The sequence below is a fragment of the Aquarana catesbeiana genome, linkage group LG08 (assembly GCF_042186555.1).
Source record: "Aquarana catesbeiana isolate 2022-GZ linkage group LG08, ASM4218655v1, whole genome shotgun sequence".
Lineage (NCBI taxonomy): Eukaryota > Metazoa > Chordata > Amphibia > Anura > Ranidae > Aquarana > Aquarana catesbeiana.
Genome location: NC_133331.1, coordinates 204450378 through 204469958, shown reverse-complemented (window position 1 = coordinate 204469958; position 19581 = coordinate 204450378). Strand labels below are relative to the sequence as shown.

General features: G+C 42.6%; 1 protein-coding gene across 3 annotated transcripts in view; it reads left to right on the top strand.

Annotated features, from left to right (window-relative positions):
- The window catches only part of LOC141106231 (L-threonine ammonia-lyase-like), a 214671-nt gene that overhangs the window by 141464 nt on the left and 53626 nt on the right, over positions 1 to 19581 (top strand). For all 3 annotated transcript variants that reach the window (XR_012235700.1, XM_073596840.1, XM_073596838.1), the window contains one exon: positions 15116 to 15191. Coding sequence is in view for 2 of the 3 variants with exons in the window: in XM_073596840.1 (XP_073452941.1) it covers positions 15116 to 15191 (76 nt within the window). In the remaining variant the exon portion in view is untranslated. The remainder of the gene's footprint in view (positions 1 to 15115; positions 15192 to 19581) is intronic.

The window sequence follows — 19581 nt, the reverse complement described above, 5'->3', positions numbered from 1 at the left end:
TTGGATTTTTTTTATAACAAAAAGTAGAAAACATAATTTTTTTCCAAAATTTTCGGTCTTTTTACGTTTATAGCGCAAAAATAAAAACCGCAGAAGTGATCAAATACCATCAAAAGAAAGCTCTATTTGTGGGAAAAAAAGACGCACATTTTGTTTGGGTACAGCATTGCATGGCCGCAAAATCAGCAGTTAAAGCGATGCAGTGCCAAATTGTAAAAAGTGCTCTGGTCAGGAAGGGGGTAAATCCTTCCGGGGCTGAAGTGGTTAAAGTGTAGAGATAAATGGGTCACAGACATTGGAGAGATTGATAATGATCAATGGGACATGGCGTTGGAATCAATCCCTAATGTCTCCATTTCGGCCTCCCATAGGTTGTCGCAGCTGTTTATTCTGCATAGAACCTACTGGACGCCAACAAAACTGTTTGCATGGGGTCTGAGGGATACACCCTTGTGTCCAAAATGTAAAATACATCAGGGGGATCTTATACACATGCTGTGGCAGTGTCCAAAGCTCAACAGATATTGGACTGAGGTCACACAGACTATATCCTGGTTGGCGCTGGTACCAGTACCCTCCACCCCGCTGGTGTGTCTATTGGGCGCGATAGATGAGGAGATGTACCAGAGGGGAATGCTTACCAGATTACTATACCTGGCTAGGAAACTCATAGCTAGACACTGGATGGCGCCTACTGTACCAACGGGGAAACAATGGATTGGATATGTAAACTCACTTCTAATTAGGGAACAACTAGCATACCGCCATAGAAATGCTGTGAATAAATTTGAAAAGGTATGGGAGCCATGGTTATCTGATCCAGCTTTTGCCCCCCCCCCCCAGCTTGTAATGGACAGACTGCTACGAATTTAATATAGAAAAATGTGAAGCAAATGGAGGGGGGTGTGGAGAGGCACATCACGGTTTTATGTTATGTACGTTAAACACTTGTTAAGTACTATCCGACAGCAAAAAGAAAGAAAAAGATAATGTTTTGATACATAAGTTGTTTAACAATAGTGCTAAAAGTTTACTTGAATCGTTATGATCTGATGCAGAGCAACTTTTGCTGATATGTTTGAAGATATGCTTTATATACTTCTGATGGAGTATACCTGTATTACGCTTTATTACCGTTTGTATTGTGCATGTATAATTACTTTCTGCATCAAAAATAAACAAAAAAAAAGTTTTGACTAAAAAAAAAGAAATGTCATTTTGTGCAGGGACTGTTCTAAGCACGGGAAACAGGCGCCACTTTACAGGCATACTATAGACACCCCCCAGGTACGATATTTAAAGGAATATTTCACTTTTATTTTTTCAGTTTAAGCATCATTAAAATCACTGCTCCCGAAAAAACAGTTTTTAAAACTTTTTTTTTCCATTGATACATGTCCCCTAGGGGCAGCACCCGGGTCCCCATACCCTTTTTAGCACAAAACTTGCATATTAGCCTGTGAAATTCGCACTTTTGACTTCTCACGTTTGAGTCCCATAGACTTTAATGGTGTTCGAATGTTTACGCAGACTTTCTGTCCGTTCGCATGTTCTGAATGCGAACAGAACCGGGGGGTGTTCAGCCCATCCCTAGTCTTGAGTGGGAGCGGCTGGGGTTCTGGGAGACTCTTTTCAAAAGCTAGGAGTGGAACAGTACAGCGAGGTACTGTGAGTAAAGGTTAAAGCCTGAAGAACCCATGGTCTGGGCGACAAGTGCAAAGAGCAGAGGTACTGCTGAAGTGAGAGTAGGTGGTTCAGTATTTTCTGTTACTGGCTCTGCTGTGTGAAACTGAAATCCGTGGGTGGACAAGTTTTGTGTTGAGACTTTTTTTTTCCTTTTTAATAACTGTGGGCTGCTGTGCCCTTAAAGCGCAAGTTTGGACTGACATTGACTCCCTTGAAAAATGCTCACCCCATTGACTCTAATCACCCTACTCAACACACAACCCCAAACTAGTTAAATCATGTCTCTATGGAGCGGGCTTTGTGCAGAGAGGCAACACCATAGTAGAACAGAAACAAGACCTTCCCATACTGTTGCCACAAAGTTGGAAGTGTACAATTGTCTTTGGATGCTGTAGAATTGGCAGTACACTTCACTGGAAACATCTAAACTTATTTGCAGGGTTTTTCAACATAATTTTGGCCATACAGTGTAGGTGTGATGGTCAGATGTACACAAATGTTTGGCAAAATAATGTACCTTATGAGCCAGATTTGAAACTTGTTTCTAGAAAGGCAAATTTACACTGTGCTTGTAACTGCGTGTGAAAGAAAAAATCTACTTAGAATAAAATTTCACTCATATCTTAAAAGTTTTACTGAACTTTGCTTGATACTATGCTAACATAATACAAAAGTCTATATATTTTCTATGCTGATTTCTGACCCCTTTTAGGTTTCTTACTGAGACAACAAAGGCAATTCAATTTTGCCTTGTGGAATAAAAGCTATGAAATGCATTTTTAGTGCAGAAAATAACCCATATATGGTAGGGGATATTCTGCTGCAGCTCAGCTACATATATTTGCTTTTTTATACTGAGCCTGGCTAGTTACGCCCAAAGCAATACACATAAGAGTCTATAGAAACATTGTACAGTACAAGCTGGATGGAAATTTTTTTATTTCTGGGAACAAGGTATGGTTACAGAGACAGAAAATTAAAAATACTGTGTAAAAGCAGACACAGCAAGATGCCAGCTATTAGAAAAGCCTCTATTGTGCACCTCTCTGGTTTTGTTTCAATTTATTACTGGGTCCTGAAATTCCTGACGTCATATTGGGTCCTGAAATTCCTGATGTAATTACCCTGTCCAATGCAGTGGCGACCAGTCCATAAGGGGCGCAGGGGCGCCCCGCCCCCCCCCCCCTAGTTTGCATAATCAAATATTAAAATTATTTATTTTTAAATAGCTAAAAATATGACTAACATTTTTTTAAATCCTAAAGTTAAAAAATGTTAGTCATATTATTTATTTAAAAATCAATCATTATGTGTGTGGCTGTACATCGTGCAGGGCGCCGGACTAATAGCTTTCTATTAGGTCCGCCATTTTTTTACATGAACGTGATTAGAGCCTAAGGCTCTAATTGGCTTGTTTTGTTGTTGTCCTCGGGGCACAAAGCACTGCTCCCTGAACCCTCGCACTTTGTGATATTAGCGAACCAATATTCACCATCGGTTTACGGCTTCTCACCCCGGCCAATCAGGACAGGAGGCTGAAGATTTAGAACCCAGAATGAAGACTGGGTTAACACAGAAGCTGAGGGCTCCGTTTGTAGGGTGAATGCGGACCTGGTGGAGTTTGTTCATGCTCCCCCAAAATTTTTTAAGCACCAGCCGCTACTGGTCCAATGAGATTGCCTTTATAGCTACTGAGGTAGTCTCATTAGACAGTGGACTGAGAGTAGGCAGGGTTTATCTTTCAACTAAAGGAACCAATTGTCAGGTCCAAGTAAAATCATTGAAACTAAATCAAAAAGATGCACAGAAGAAGCTTTTTTGACTAATAAAGTTAATAACCATCTAAAGTCTGAATACATTTTTCCATATTTAGAGGGGATTGTGTATGGTGTAGGAATTCTGAACTCGATGGCATAGGGGCTGCTCTCTATCAACAAAGGCATCAAAAAGGACCCCTGGAGAAGGAAACGGAAGTGTAGGAAGAATGAGAACGCCACACTAATATCAACAGATCATTATAAAGTTTATTCCGCAAAGAAAGCCCAGGGGAGAGTTAGTAAAACTGGAGGACACAGAATGTAGTGCACTTGTGCATAGTAACCAATAGGGATGAGCTGAACACCCCCCGGTTCGGTTCGCATCCAGAACATGAACGGACCAAAAGTTCATGCGAACATTCGGACAAAGTGCGAATTTTAAAGGCTAATATACAAGTTATTGTCCTAAAAAGGGTTTGGGGACCCGGGTCCTGCCCCAGGAGACATGTATCGATGCAAAAGAAAGTTTTAAAAATGTCCGTTTTTTCGGGAGCAGTGATTTTAATGATGCTTAAAGTGAAAAAATAAAAGTGAAATATTCCTTTAAATATCATACCTAGGGGCTGTCTATAGTATGCCTGTGAAGTGGCGCGTGTTTCCCGTGGTTAGATCAGTCCCTGCACAAAATGACATTTCTAAAGGAATAAAAGTCATTTAAAACTGCTTGCGGCTGTAATGTAATGTCGGGTCCCGGCAATATGGATGAAAATTATTGAGAAAAATGGCATGGGTAACCCCCCAGCCCATTACCAGGCCCTTTGGGTCTTGTATGGATATTAAGAGGAACCCCGCACCCAAATTAAAAAAAGAATAGACGTGGGGCCCCCAGGCCCTATATACTCTGAACAGCAGTATACAGGGGGTGCAAACAAGACAGGGACTGTAGGTTTGTTCTTAAGTTGAATCTGTTTGTAATTTGGAACAGGTACATCTTTTAAGTGTAGCTCCAGCCAAAAAATCTATTTTTAAGCTTTTTGGATAACACAAGGAAGGGTTATCATCACCCCTGTAAAATTTGTTTTGCTGTCTGTGCCCCTGTTCAGAAGATTTCACCTCACTTTCTGTCCCAATGACAGTTGGATTTTGAAAATTTGGGTTTTTTAGGGAAACATGGATTGGTGATAATAAAGCATCAGTGGAGACACCTTTTCCCATATTAACTCTTGCAGGAGAGAATTTCACTTCCTAGGGGTAGATTTCCTCTCACTTCCTGTTGTCTCCCTCTGTTTGTAAGTAGGAGCCGTTTGTAAGATGGATGTTTGAAAGTAGGGGACCGCCTGTATATACTATACGGCCTGCCCTATATACTCTGCAGAAATTTGGGCCTTAGGTGTTGGTGGTACCAGAACACTGTAAGCCCTCACAGTTACCCTTGGTGGACGCTGGAACGGCCCCTGCTGTGAAATATTATATTGAGAATTGTAATTACAAGCCCCTGTTGAACAGGGTCAGAAAAACTGGGCCTTTGGTGGTGGTGTGGTGGTGTTGCCACAACACTGTAAGCCCTCACAGTTACTCTTGGTGGGCGCAGGAATGGGCCCTGCTGTGAAATATTAGATCAAAAATTGTAATTACATGCCCCTGTTAAACAGGGGCAGAAAAATTGGGCCTTAGGCACTGGTGCCACAACACTACAACCCCTTACAGATACTCTATTTGAGTGCAGGAACGAGCCCTGCTGCAAAATATTACAGCAAAAATTGTAATTACACGCCCCTGTTAAACAGGGGCAGAAAAATTGGGCTTTAGACACTGGTGCTGGTGCCCAGAACCAAAAATGTTCTTAGACGCTATCAACATGAACATTGAGGAGGAATAGGATAGTCACTCAGCATAATAGGATAGTCACTCAGCATAGGCAGTCTTCAAGGGATCTCACATTCATAAAAAAATGAATCAGTTACATCATCATCAGGTGCTTGGTAGATGGTGATCCAAGACTGATTCATTTTTATGAAGGTGAGCCGATCAACCGAGTCTATGGACAGGCGCACTCTGTGATCGGTTACAAAGCCTCCAGCAGCACTGAATGTGCATTCAGATGCAGGACAGGTCAGTAGCTCAATTGCATACTGTGCAAGCTCTGGCCAGTGATCCATCCTCAAGACCCAGTAGCCCAGTGGATTTTCGGTTGGAAAGGTATTCCTGCACCATGTAAATCAGATGCTGGCGATGGTTGCTGGAACCGATCAGACCTAGGGGCTGTGGACAAAAAAATTGTCTGAATGCATCGGTCAGATGGCCACCTTCTCCACCACTCCTTCTGTGACTGACCGAAGCCTCAGCAACACGTTGTCCAGGAGAACCAGGAAATTGTAACCTCCCAGGCTCTGGAAACGCATTGCACAATCCTTTCTGCAAGGCCTCCTGAAGATGTTTCATCCTCTGTTCCCTCTGCGAAGGCTGGATAAGTTCAGCAACCTTACCCTTGTAACGTGAATCAAGAAGGGCTGCCAGCCAGTACTGATCCCTTTCCTTGATACCACGAATCCTAGGGTCCTTTCGCAGGCTTTGCAGGATCAGGGAGGCCATGCAGCGTAGGTTTGCTGAGGCATTCGGTCCGGAGTCCTCTGGGTCACTAAGGGCGACATTATCCGCAGCCACCTCCTCCCAGCCACGTACAAGTCCATGGGTTTCTGGGGACTGAAAACGCTCCCTTAAAGACTGCTGCTGATGCTGAGTGCCAGGCTCCACCTCCATGCTGACACAATCATCCTCCTCCTCCTCCGGGCCTGCAGGAATACTGTCTGTATAAAGGGGGCCTTGAGAGGTAAGGAAGTCCTCCTCTTCCTCCCTCTGTTCTGCCTCAAGTGCCCTGTCCATTATTCCACGCAGCGTGTGCTCCAACAGGAAGACAAGAGGGACAGCATCACTGCTCACCATCCTCGTGGTCTCCTCAAATGGTGACAGGACAGTGCATGCATCCTTGATCATTAGCCACTGGCGTGGCGAAAAAAAAGCCAAGCTCCCCTGACCTTGTCCTAGTGCCATAATCGCACAGGTACTCATTGATGGCCCTCTGCTGTGTGTGCAGCTGCTGCAGCATTGAGTTCCACCTGGTGGGCATGTCACAGATGAGGCGGTTCTTGGGCAGGTTGCATTCCTTTTGAAGGTCAGCCAGCCGAGCACTGGCATTATACGACCGGCGGAAATGCCCACAGACTTTCCTGGCCTGTCTTAGGAGATCCTGTAAGTCCGGGTAACTGCACAAGAACCGCTGCACCACCAAATTAAGGACGTGAGCCAAACAGGGAACATGGTTCAAGTGTCACTGTCAGAAGGCAGAGAGGAGGTTGGTGCCATTGTGGCAAACTACCATTCCTGGCTGAAGCTGGTGTGGCATCAACCACCTCTGAACCTGCCCCTGCGGAGCTGCCAGAATCTCTTCCCCAGTGTGGCTCCTGTCCCCTAAGCAGAACAACTCAAGCACCCCATGGCATCTTTTTGCCTGAGTGCTTGCGTAGCCCCTAGAATGCCTACGGAGCACCGCTGGTTCTGAGGACAAATCTGCACAGGAAGAGGCCATAGAGGAAGAAGAAGAGGAGGGGGTGGAGGAGAGAGGTGTAGCAGAATCAGCCCCTAACAGCATTTTGGAGATGTGGTGGTGGAACAAGCTCCAACATTACTGCACCCTGTCCTGCATCCTACCCAGCTGCCAGCAGGATTACCCAGTGCGCCGTGAAAGAAAGGTAACGTCCCTGTCCATGCCTGCTGGACCATGAGTCAGTGGTAATATGCACCTTACCGCTGACCGCCCTGTCCAACGAGGCCAAGACATTGCCTTCCACATGCCGATAGAGAGCTGGAATGGCATTCCGGGAAAAAAATGGCGTTTGGGAACCTGCCACTGAGGTACCGCACATTCCACAAATTCTCTAAAGGGGACAGAGTCTACCAGCTGAAAGGGCAGCATTTGGAGTGCTAGCAATTTAGCCAAACTAGCATTCAGCCGCTGAGCATGTGGATGGCTGGGACTGAATTTCTTTTGACGGTTTAGCAACTGGGTTAGGGAAATTTGCCTGGTACAATCGGATTTAGGTGTACCGCTAGCAGATTGCCCGCAAGTGCTTTTGACACCTAATTCTACACCTTCATTCCTCTCAGTGCAGGTCTCTGAGAGGACTGAAGGTATAGTGGGGTTGAAGATCCCAGCTGATGAGGAGCAAGGAGAGGTCCGCCTTGATCTTTGGTGTGGATCTTTTAAGTACTGTTGCCAATGGACTGCATGGGAGCTCGACATATGACTGGTCAAGCATGTGGTGCCCAAGCGGCTGCTGTTTTGGCCACGCTTGATACACTTCAGACATATGTTGCAAACAGCAACGGTGCGATCTGCTGCACACGTTTAAAAAAAGGCCCACACCAAAGAACTTTTGAAAAAACGCGCGGAGTCAGCAGTGCCCTGCACATGCGGAGCTCTGTGGTTTGATGCAGTTGGTTAGCTGTCCTTAAGCTGGCCCCTGGAGGTCATCCTGCCTCATTGGAGATGTGCCTCCTCCTCCTCCTCCTCCTCCTCCTCCTCCTCCTCCTCCTCCTCCTCTCTTCTATCAGGCACCCACGTAGAGTCAGTGACCTCATCATCCCCTCCCTCCTTGCCACTGGAGAAAACCTGGCAGTATGCTGCAGCTGGGGGAACATGACTGCCAGTTTCTTGTCCTTCTTGGGCACCCCCTCTCTCTGGGCTCATGTTACTGCCTTCATCCTCAATCTGGGTACCATCATCAGAGCCTTCAAAACACTGCGCATCCTCCTGCAGCATGTACCCGACACTGTGGTCGATCAGTTCGGGAGACTCCTCAGGACATGATGGTGGGACTAGGGAAGGAGTGACTAATGCCTTTGAGCCGATGGAATAGGCCGCTTTGGCAGCTGCATTGGCAGCCAAACTTGTCTTAGCTTGGCAGAGGATGAGGAGGATGAGGACGGCTTTGTGATCCACTCTACCAACTCTTCTGCATGTTGTAGCTCAACACGGCCAGCTGTCGAAAAAAGAAGTGTGCCCCACAGCCACGTGCTGAGGATGCACCGTGTCCACGACCAGCACTGTTGGCTTTAGACACAGAGCCTGCTTGCCCTCTTTTAGTGGCCTGTGAGCATCTGCCTTTCCTTGGTGGCCTTCCAGACATGCTGTAAAATTGGATTAGCAAAACACCGCCTGAAGGTTACTAGAAAAATAACACCAGGAATGGCTTGCAGTCAGGTATAGGCTTGGCTAGACTAGAATGCAGTGGATATATATGTAGGAGACTGTATACATATATATATCTTTGTGCACTGCAGATCACTGAATCACCTGCCTGCCTGAAAGTGTATTTGAAAACGTACGCCAGGAATGACCTGCAGTCAGATATAGGCTTGGCTAGACTGGAATACAGTGGATATATATGTAGGAGACTGTATATATCTTTATGCACTGCAGATCACTGAATCACCTGCCTGCCTGAAAGTGTAGTTGAAAACATACACCAGGAATGGCCTGTAGTCAGGTATAGGCTTGGCTAGACTAGAATGCAGTGGATATATATATGTTGGAGACTGTATATATATTTAATGCACTGCAGATCACTGAATCGCCTGCCTGCCTGAAAGTGTATTTGAAAACGTACACCAGCAATGGCCTGCAGTCAGATATAGGCTTGGCTAGACTGGAATGCAGTGGATATATATATATATATATGTAGGAGACTGTATATATATTTTATGCACTGCAGATCACTGAATCACCTGCCTGCCTGAAAGTGTATTTGAAAACGTACACTAGGAACTACCTGCAGTCAGATATAGGCTTGGCTAGACTAGAATGCAGTAAATATATATGTTGGAGACTGTATATATATTTAATGCACTGCAAATCCCTGAATCACTTGCCTGCCTGCCTGAAAGTGTATTTGAAAACGTACACCAGCAATGGCCTGCAGTCAGATATATGCTTGACTAGAATGCAGTCGATATATATATGTAGGAGACTGTATATATATTTTATTCACTGCAGATCACTGAATCACCTACCTGCCTGAAAGTGTATTTGAAAACGTATACCAGGAACTACCTGTAGTCAGATATAGGCCTGGCTAGACTAGAATGCAGTGGATATATATGTAGGAGACAGTATTAATATTTTATGCACTGCAGATCACTGAATAACCTGCCTGGCCTGCCTGAAAGTGTATTTGAATACGTACACCAGGAATGGCCTGCAGAGATCTAGCTACACTGGATACAGTGTTTATGTGTGTGTGTGTATGTGTGTGTGTATGTGTATATATATATATATATATATATATATATATATATATATATATATATATATATATATATATATATATATATATATATATATATATATACACAAAGCCAAGATGTGTGTGTATGTATGTGTGTGTATATATGTGTGTATGTGTATGTGTGTGTATGTGTATATATATATATATATATATATATATATATATATATATATATATATATATATATATAGTGTGTGTGTACTAAATACACTGCAGCTAACTGAATCAACCACCTGCCTGAACTGAAGTATATTAGAAACAGTACAGCAGGAACGGTCTGTAGTGAGATCTAGCTTACTGAATAAACTGCCTGCTCAAAGTGAATGAAATGACACTCTATCTCTCTCTCCGTCATCAACACACTACACAAGGCCGACGTGCAGGCGGCCTTATATAGTGTGGGGCGTGGACTTAACCCCCTGAGCCATAATTGGCCAAAGGCACCCTGCCTTTGGCCAGTTATGGCTCTCTTTACTGACGGCGCTGTGATTGGCCAAAGCATGCGGGTCATAGTGTATGCTTGGCCAATTATCAGCCAGCAATGCACTACAATGGCGCAGTGCATTATGGGGCGTGACGCGCTGCTCGAATTTGATGCGAACGCCCCATAAATGTTCGATCTTCGTCGAACTCAACTCGAAGCTCATCCCTAGTAACCAATGAGCTTCTAGGTTTTAAGCTCCATTCAGATTTGAAGTTTTCGGGATTCTGCCCGCAATCTCAAATCGTACTGTAATTCCAAAATGCATGTTCAGGTGCCATTCATTTTCAATGACACCTAAAACACAGTGCGGTTTTGCTGCAAATGCGACAAGCTTTGAGCTTTTGGGCTACAAGCTTCACTGCGATCGCACAATAATCAAGAAAAAACCATACCGCATTTTAGGTGCCATTGAAAATGAATAGCACCTGAACATGCATTTTGCGATTACAATACCATTTGAGATTGCGGGCAGAATCACAGTGATTCTGCCCAAAATCTCAAAGCGCCAAATGTGAATGGAGCCTTACTGTAAAAGCTTACTTGAACAAGGTGAAGTTGGAAACTGGTTGTTTACTATGCACAGCTTTACCATATTCTGTGTGCTCCATTTTAGTAAACCTCCCCCTATGTGTTTTGATGACAATATAAACAATTTGTTATAATCATGCTTTTGGTAAAAAAAAAAAATCAAATAGAAAAACAATCTTGTCCTTTTAAAGGCACATAGAATATTTTTTCAAAAGGTAACATAATAACCTCAGCTCTGTATACTATATGGGTTTAAATGGTTGCTATCAGTATTTTGTTTTTCATCATTACCATGATTATGAAGTTTATATTGTTTATTTTACACAATTATTTGTTCTTCAGATATTGAACTGCTACTTTTTTGATTCTATACACGATGTTACATGCAATTTTATATACTGTAAATCTTTAATTACGAACATTCTATCATGATTATCAATGTAATCATTACTGAAATATATTTGTTTTTTTTTTAAAGTCTACTTCTAACATGTTACAAAGTAAGAGAGGAGGGAGGTGCCTGCTGAATTAATCCTACTGGTTTCGGTACATTTTGTGTAAGGTGTACATTCACAGGTCTATGAAGTGAAGATGCCCATCAAAGATAACAGCATCCTGGGGTACTCTGATGCTGCTCTGCGGGCTCTGGTATCAATCCCTCCGCCGTGGGGGTGTTGAATTCGGTCACAGGCTTCTGTGCAGTGTCCACTTGACAGGAAACTCCACGCTGACCACTCTGGAACGCGGAAGCAACGTCACCACGGCAGGGCGGGCATCCAAGCTGAGGATTTTCAATGCAGGAAATGTACAGGCTATGCGCTCGGAGCTCACAGCTCCTTCTACTAGCTTATTGCTCTTGGAAGGAGAACAGTTTAAATACCTGGGAATGATGTCCGTGGCCGTGGAACTATAATGGCCAGCAGACCAACAATAATTTAAAAAATCCTTTTTTAATGTATTACAAACCAAATGTTTAATGAAAAAATAAAAGGTAAAATATGTGAAAATGAGAAGGCAATTAAAATGCACTATAAAAATCAAGTAATGGAACACATTGTTGGGAATAAGTATGAGAAAAAAGAAAAGTTATAAAATAAAAAAAATTAAAAAATGGAAATGGGGGGGGGGGGACATGTGGGGGGGGGATTATTCTTTTGGGACTAGGAATTACTTACTATGCGTATTAGATGGCACCATCCCCAACTTGCGAGGAACTCGATGTCCAGGAATGGGTGAAAAACTACCATAAAAATTATACTGTAAGACACCAAAAGAAATTTGGAAGTTATAAAAATGGAAGAAAAGTGATAAAATGGGACTATAATAAGAAATGTGTCTCTATTTCTTCGTTGAGTCCCCCTGGCGAGAGAGTATTTAACAAGTATATCCAGTAGGTCTCCTGCTGAAATAAGCGTTTAAAGCGTTCCACAGCGGGAAGACCTCTGGGGTCGGCCTCGGTGACCCAGACTCTGAGGCCCATAGTGGATTTGCGATGTTCCTTGAGAAAATGCAGAGGGACACTGTTTGTCCCATCTCTTCTCAATGAAACACCTGTGTTCGTCAAATCGTTGGGGCAAGGTGCGTATGGTCCTGCCCACATAGAAGAGGCCGCAAGGGCAGGTTAGACAATACACCACGTACTCACTTGAACAGTTGTAAAATTCTTTTATGGTGTATGTTTTACCTTTTTAATGGTATAGGTTTTTTTGACCATGATCAACAAACTTACAAGTTAGGCATCATTTTTTCTTACATTGGAACCTTCCCACTAATGGAATTAGGGGAATGTGTGAAGCGGGGGTGGGTAGACTAGTTTGGATTTTGCTGGGTGCTATTTTACTCTTTATATTCTTGGCTTTGGGATAGGAGACCTTGGGTTGTTGGGTAAGGGAAGAGCCAAAAAAGGGTCACCAAGCAGAATGGACCAATGTTTTGCTAAGATATTCTCCATTTTTTTTTTATGACAATCATGAAATTGGATTGTGAATCGTGTTGGTTGTGGGTCATCTGCTGTTTTAGACTTTGGAGGGGCATGGTTCAAAATCCCCTCCAAAGTCTAAAACATCAGATGACCCACAACCAACACGATGCCCTTGTGGCCTCTTCTATGTGGGCAGGACCATACGCACCTTGTGCCAACAATTTGGCGAACACAGGCGTTTCATTGAGAAGGGATGGGACAAACAGTGTTCCTCTGCATTTTCTCAAGGAACATTGCAAATCCACTATGGGCCTCGGAGTCTGGGTCATCGAGGCCATTCCCATAGGTCTTCCTGCTGCGGAATGCTTTAAAAGCTTATTTCAGCAGGAGACCTACTGATATACTGGTTGAATACTTTCACGCCAGGGGGACTCAACAAAGAAATAGACACATTCCTTATTATAGTCCCATGTTATCACTTTTCTTCCTTTTTTATAATCCCCAAATTTTTTTTTGGTGTCTTACAGCATACTTTTTATGGTAGTTTTTTACCCATTCCTGGACATCGATTTCCTCACAAGTTGGGGATGGTGCCATCTAATATGCATAGTAAGTAATTCCTTGTCCCAAAAGAATAATCCCATACCCCCCTTGTTTTTCCCACCATTTTCATTTTCTTTTTTTTTTATCCCTTTTCTTTTTTCTCATACTTATTCCCAACAATGTGTTCCATTATTTGATTTTTATAGTGCATTTTAATTCCGTTCTCATTTTCACTTTTTCACATATTTTACCTTTTATTTTTTTCATCATTTTGTTTTTAATACATAAAAAAATTATTTTTTTATTATTATTGGTCCGCTTGCCATTATAATTCCACGGCCGCGGACATCGTGCCCAGGTATTTAAACTGCTCTCCTCTAAAGAGCAATAGCCATCGAGCTCCAAGTGCGTAGCCTGTATATTTCCTGCATTGCAAATCCTCAGCTTGGATGCCCGCCCTGCCGTGGTGACATCGCTTCCCCATTCCAGACTGGTCAGCGTGGGGCTTCCTGTCAAGTGGACACTGCACAGAAGCCTGTGCCCGAATTCAACACCCCCATGGCTGAGGGATCGATAGCGGAGCCCGCAGAGCAGCATCAGAGTACCCCAGAACGCTGTTATCTTCACCCCATGGACCTGTAAGTGTACACCCTACACAAAATGTACTGAAACCAGTAGGATTCATTCAGCTGGCACCTCCCTCCTCTCTTACTTTCTCACTTGTTTACAGAGGCACCGTACACCCTCTGAGGATGGGTGCCTCCTTTTTATATTAGATCATAGCATTGATCTAAAAAGATTTGCTACTAAAGCCACTACTATACCATTTTAAAAAAAAAAAAAGGGCATCACATTATTTGGAGCACCGGAATTCTTCCATTTAGGTACTTCTAATATGTGCCTTAATATATAAATGCTTTAATTAGGCTCACTTTATGTGAATTAGTTTTATTGTTCTTATGTCTTCGTTTCATTCTAGCCCTATTAAAGGGGAAAGTTATTAAGCCCTGAAATGCATTGGCTTTCTTTGTGGAAAAAATTGTATTATGGACTGGTGATATTCATGTCATTTTTCCTATGAATCATATATTTAGGGGAGAAGAGCTTGCTATTATAGCAACATTATATTTGTCTTTATTAAGTGTGCAAAGTCTAACAACATTTTAGAGTAACAGTAATATAATAGCTAGATGGTTCTTAATGGGTTTAAACATTTTGTATTGCAGTATGCCATGCTTACAAATTAGCCATCATGTTGCAGTAATGGACCAATAAGTGAGAATTTTCATTATGGATAGTAAGGGAGAGTTATAACCCCTGTCAGATAATTTTTTTGCCATTTGGGTCTCATTGTGGAAATTTACCTTCACTTCCTGTTCCATAGCCAAAACAGGAAGTGAGAGGAAATCCCTGCAAAATATGGGTGTTTATTGGGGACCCCCCCCCCCCCAGGTCACCAGAACTAGTGTCCCTATTAAAGGGGGCAACCCAAAATGTGTGATTTTCTGTTATTTGGCCTTTCAATAATAATGGTAAACAGGGCATATAGAGAGAGCCAATCTCCCTTATAGCCCAATAGGTGTTCCAATCCATCTCCACTTGCCTTTAGTTACACTTTAACAATTAATAATACAACATATGCAGACCTGTTAGTGATGATTTCAGAGGCAGTAATAAAAGCTGTTTTTTGTTACGACAATATAAAAGAATAAAATTATGTTGGACATGCTTTAGAGGGGGGAAATGTTTATTGTTGCTTTGTATAAGAAGAAGTGATCATTAGATAATGACATTGTTTATGAATGAATCACAGAAATGACAGAAAAAAAAATCTCATTTCACTTTTTTTAAGAACTGGGTGGACCTTCTTTTGGTGTCAATACAATAAAATTAACCAAGAAGCTTATAGACCACATTATCTCAGTAAGGTGAGTAGTTTTGTTGCATTATGTACATTTCTACAACCAGTATTTGTATTTTTATATCATTAAAGTGTATGTACTGTAAATGCTAAATCTGTTTTTCAGTATGTTTGACATCATGCCTCACTGTCAGGTTTCTTTAGGAAATAATTTTTTGCAAATCATTTTAAAAGTTTCTTACATGGAGAGCCTGCCACTAACAGCACGTCTTGTTGCAGGTCGACAACTCAAAATTATAGCCCTGTGTTGGTGATCAAGGCATTATTTTTTTCCTAAAATCTTTAGATAAATCACCATCAGTAGATCAACCATGGACAGTGTTGCCATTAAAAAGCATGGGGCCTCATACAGCCTACCTGACAGGGCTCCATCCACCTGACAGGGCATGCAGGCAACCAGAGAAAAAGGTGGTGGTGTACACAGTGCACCGTTGAGAAATTTAGGTGTGGCAATAATGTGCTAATAGTGGGAGTGGTTTAAAACTTGTAGAGAGTGCAGGGGGTCAAATATGTGTAACATACAGAGTACAGGTGTCAGGTGTAAATAGCATACAACATGCAGGTGTCAGGAACATAGAATGTACAGAGCGCAGGGCTCCGTGGTATTTAATGTACCACAGTGTAGATGTCAGGGGTATGTACTGTACAGTGTGCAGGAGTCAGGGGTGGGTAACATACATAGTTTAGGAGTCAGCAAAGTTTAATGTACATAGTTCATGGGTCAAGAGTGTGTAATATACATAATGCAGGAGTCAGGAGTGGGAAATGTATATACTGTATTTTAGGGGTCAGGAGTGGGTAATGTACAAAGTGCAGGGACCAAGGCTATGTAATGTACAGAGCGCAGGGGTCAGGAGAGGGTAACGTACAGAGTGCAGGGATCAAGGCTATATAATGTACAGAGAGTCCAGAAAGAATTCTTCAAAAAGGAACAAACTGGTAATAGCAAAAAATATATATTTTCTTTATTATGAAAAGTCCACTAAAATATTATTCAAATATTAGCAGTCAAACACTTCCTGGAAAAAAGGTCTTCATTTTTAGGTGCACAAAATGAGTTAATTTTGGAAATACTGGAATTTATGTTACAACAAAATTCCTTCCAATTTCTTGGTACCTATTACCAACAGCTGAGGGGCACTTCGATGGGTGCCCCTTGGGCGCCCTCGTATGCCTGTCTCCATCTGGGTTTTTGGGAGGAGGAGATGGTTTATGGGTCCCCACTGTACCTCAGCCACAGCAAGCTGTGGCTGAGATACATTGATGACATGCTCATGGTGTGGGGGGGGGGGGGTACAGTCCAACAACTATCCCAGTTTATGGAGGAACTCAATACTAATAATAGGAATCTCAGATTTATTTACACCTACCATCATGACACACTACCCTTCCCCGACTTGATAATCAGTGTGCAGGAAGAGCACATTGTGACTAAGACCTATCGCAAGAAAACTGCAGCCCATACACTTTTGGAGGCCACCAGTCATCACCCACATTTCTTGATTCACGGAATTCCCCTGGGTCAGTTCCTAAAAATTAAAAAGAAATTGCTCACTTGATAAAGACTTCTACATAGAGGCAACTGAGATGTATGTTAGATTTAGGGAAAGGGGCTATTTGCACCAATGCATTTGAAGGGCCAAAAAGAGGGCCATTGCAACTGATAGAAAGAAACTCCTTGATATTACTCCATGTACAATGCAGGATGACAAACAGGCCCCTATCAGAATCATTACCAAATTTGGGTCCCAATGGGACCAGGTAAAAAGCATCCTCAACCATCATTGGCACATTCTTTCTAATGCTTGGACTCCGTGTTAAGGGTATCTAAAAACATAATCTACCTCTCAGAAGGGGTGATTTTGATAGAATACTTTTTCAAAAAGAAAAAATGTGGATCTTCTATTTAAATGCTTTACAGCCTCTAGGATTAAACAACTAATTCAATCTGTCGGTCTTCTTGGAACCCTAGTCCTGTTGAGTTCTTGAAATTTCCAGAAATTTACTCTCTGAGAATAGGGCCCTTTCCTTATTTATTTTCTTTTATTATATGTTTTTCTTCCTTTTTGACCTTCTGAAGGTCTATTTTGGAATATGTAAATTTTTTTTTTTGTCTTTGTATACATCTTTTTTTGGAACTTTAAATATAGTTGCACTTTTTTATTTTGTTACTAGTGGACACATATAAGCATTGCACTTTGATCTGGATATCCCCACAGATTCCATGGTGTTGTTGGTTTGTTGAAAGGAGTGAGCATGTGATAAATGAGACTCAGTGTTTTGAATTAGACTAATTAGTATACTACTTAAGCGACTCTTGTCCCATGTTCACTTATGCTCTGAAGAAACTAGTTTTTCTAGTTAAAGACATCAGCATGATGCCACCACACCATCTGTAGGTCTCACACAGATTGGTCCCAGCAATATCCCCCCTCCAGAAACTGGGGAGGTCGGCCGGGTTACCGATGTGCTGAAGTACTTTGCTGACCAGAAGCAGTGTTTTGCAGTAAGAGAGACAGCGTCAGTAAGTCAACACGCTGACCCGCTTATTAGCGGTTGACATCAACTTCTCTCGCCCCATCACCACCTGACAGGAATCCATCCTCCCTAGGCATTACTGCCCGGACGATTGGTCACTGGGTGAGCGGTGAGTCCCTATCCGAGCGTTTATCATCTGGCCAGGTAAGTGATGGGGCAGCACTCCCCTACATCTCACCCCTTTCATCTGGTTCAATGCACTGCCGTTTAGTCAGCCCTGAAAAGATAACAATGAGTAGCGGGAGAAGAGTATTCAATTGGAGAACTGGACATTGTACTGTCGGTAGTGATCAGCCTTTGGATTGAAGATTTTTTCTGTGCTTTAGGACTGAACTTTGGCTAATCTCTCATTAACCCACTGTGATTTACTCGATGTGATCTGTCTCTGCCATACTACACAGACACTAATCCTCCTCCGTCCTAGACCTCTATTCTAAGCCCCAATTCGGGAAAGTGTGTTTTCTGACTGCAATCCATATTCCATATTCACGTTCCATATTCACTATTTCAATGTTCCCAGCAATTGTATGTTGAAACTCCTTTGGACTTCCTCTGTGATCACTAGCGCATAACCTCCACACCTCTGAGGAATATCCTCCTCCTCTAGGAATTCATATACTAATTAGCTGGTTTATGATTTGAATGAGGGTGAATGTTGTGGCCATCTGTGTTTTGATAACATTATCATATTTTATACTTTTGTGGTGGAGGTATTTTATTCTTTTTGAATAATATTTTGGTGGACTTTTCATAATAAAGAAAATATATATTTTTTGCTATCACCAGTTTGTTCCTTTTTAAGGAATCCTTTCTGGCCTCTCTAGTCCTCCCTCTCCTTCTCTTATATGCTGGTTTGATTCGGAGGATCAGTTTTGCTGATTTTTATGCAATTAGGTGAATGATATTTGTTACTGGACTGTGGAGTTGCTATCCAATCTTCCCATTCCCAGAAACATACACTAGGGTGAGACTCCTTGACTAGCCTTGTTTTTTTGCTATATAATGTACAGAGTGCAGGGCTTAGGAGAGGGTAACATGCAAAGTGCAGGGGTCAAGGCTATATAATTAACAAAGAGCAGGTGTCAGGATTGTGTATCGCATTGAGTTCAGGGGTCAGGAGTGAAGAATATGTAATGTACAATGTACAGTGCAGTCCGCTGGTTGCTCGACAAGGCCATGTTTACATTTGTGGTTAGAGGGCAGTAAAGACACTCAGTTGAGCTGTATTCCCCCAAGCAGCTCCACCATTAGTTGGAAAGGCAGTGGCTGGGGGTGTACACACAAGCAAAGCATCACAGCTGCAGCAGGAATTATACCCCCTACATGTGGTTGCAGTGTGGTAGTGCAGCATTTAAGGGGTTAAAACAGGTGGTGAGAAGGTTGTACAACAACGCCTCACCACCTGTCCAATGCGGATCTCTTTTCAGAGAGCAGTGATATTGTAAATGAGCCCTAAGGCTGTTCAGCCAATCAGGTGTGTTCTGATAATTGAGCACGGGGACCAGGGCACAGGGGACTCTTATAATTTCTGCAGCAAAAAAAAACTTCCCTGGGGCCCCATTTGTTAAGCATGGGGCTAACGGAAGAATTGGGGCTATTTTAATGATTTTCGGGTACAGGTGGAATAATCCAGGTGCTACTGTTCCCAGCAATTAAAATAAAGTTTGGTTTGCTTTGGTGTATTGAAATAGAAGAGAAGGCCAGAACTTTAATGTAATTGTCGGGAACCGCAGTGCAAGGATTACTCCATCCTGTACCCGGAAATAATTAAATAGGCCTGTTTCTGCCCGTGTCTCCTGCTGAACAAATGCAGAGAATATATTGTGGTGCTCTGAAGTAAAGAGCCCCTCTCTGCCACC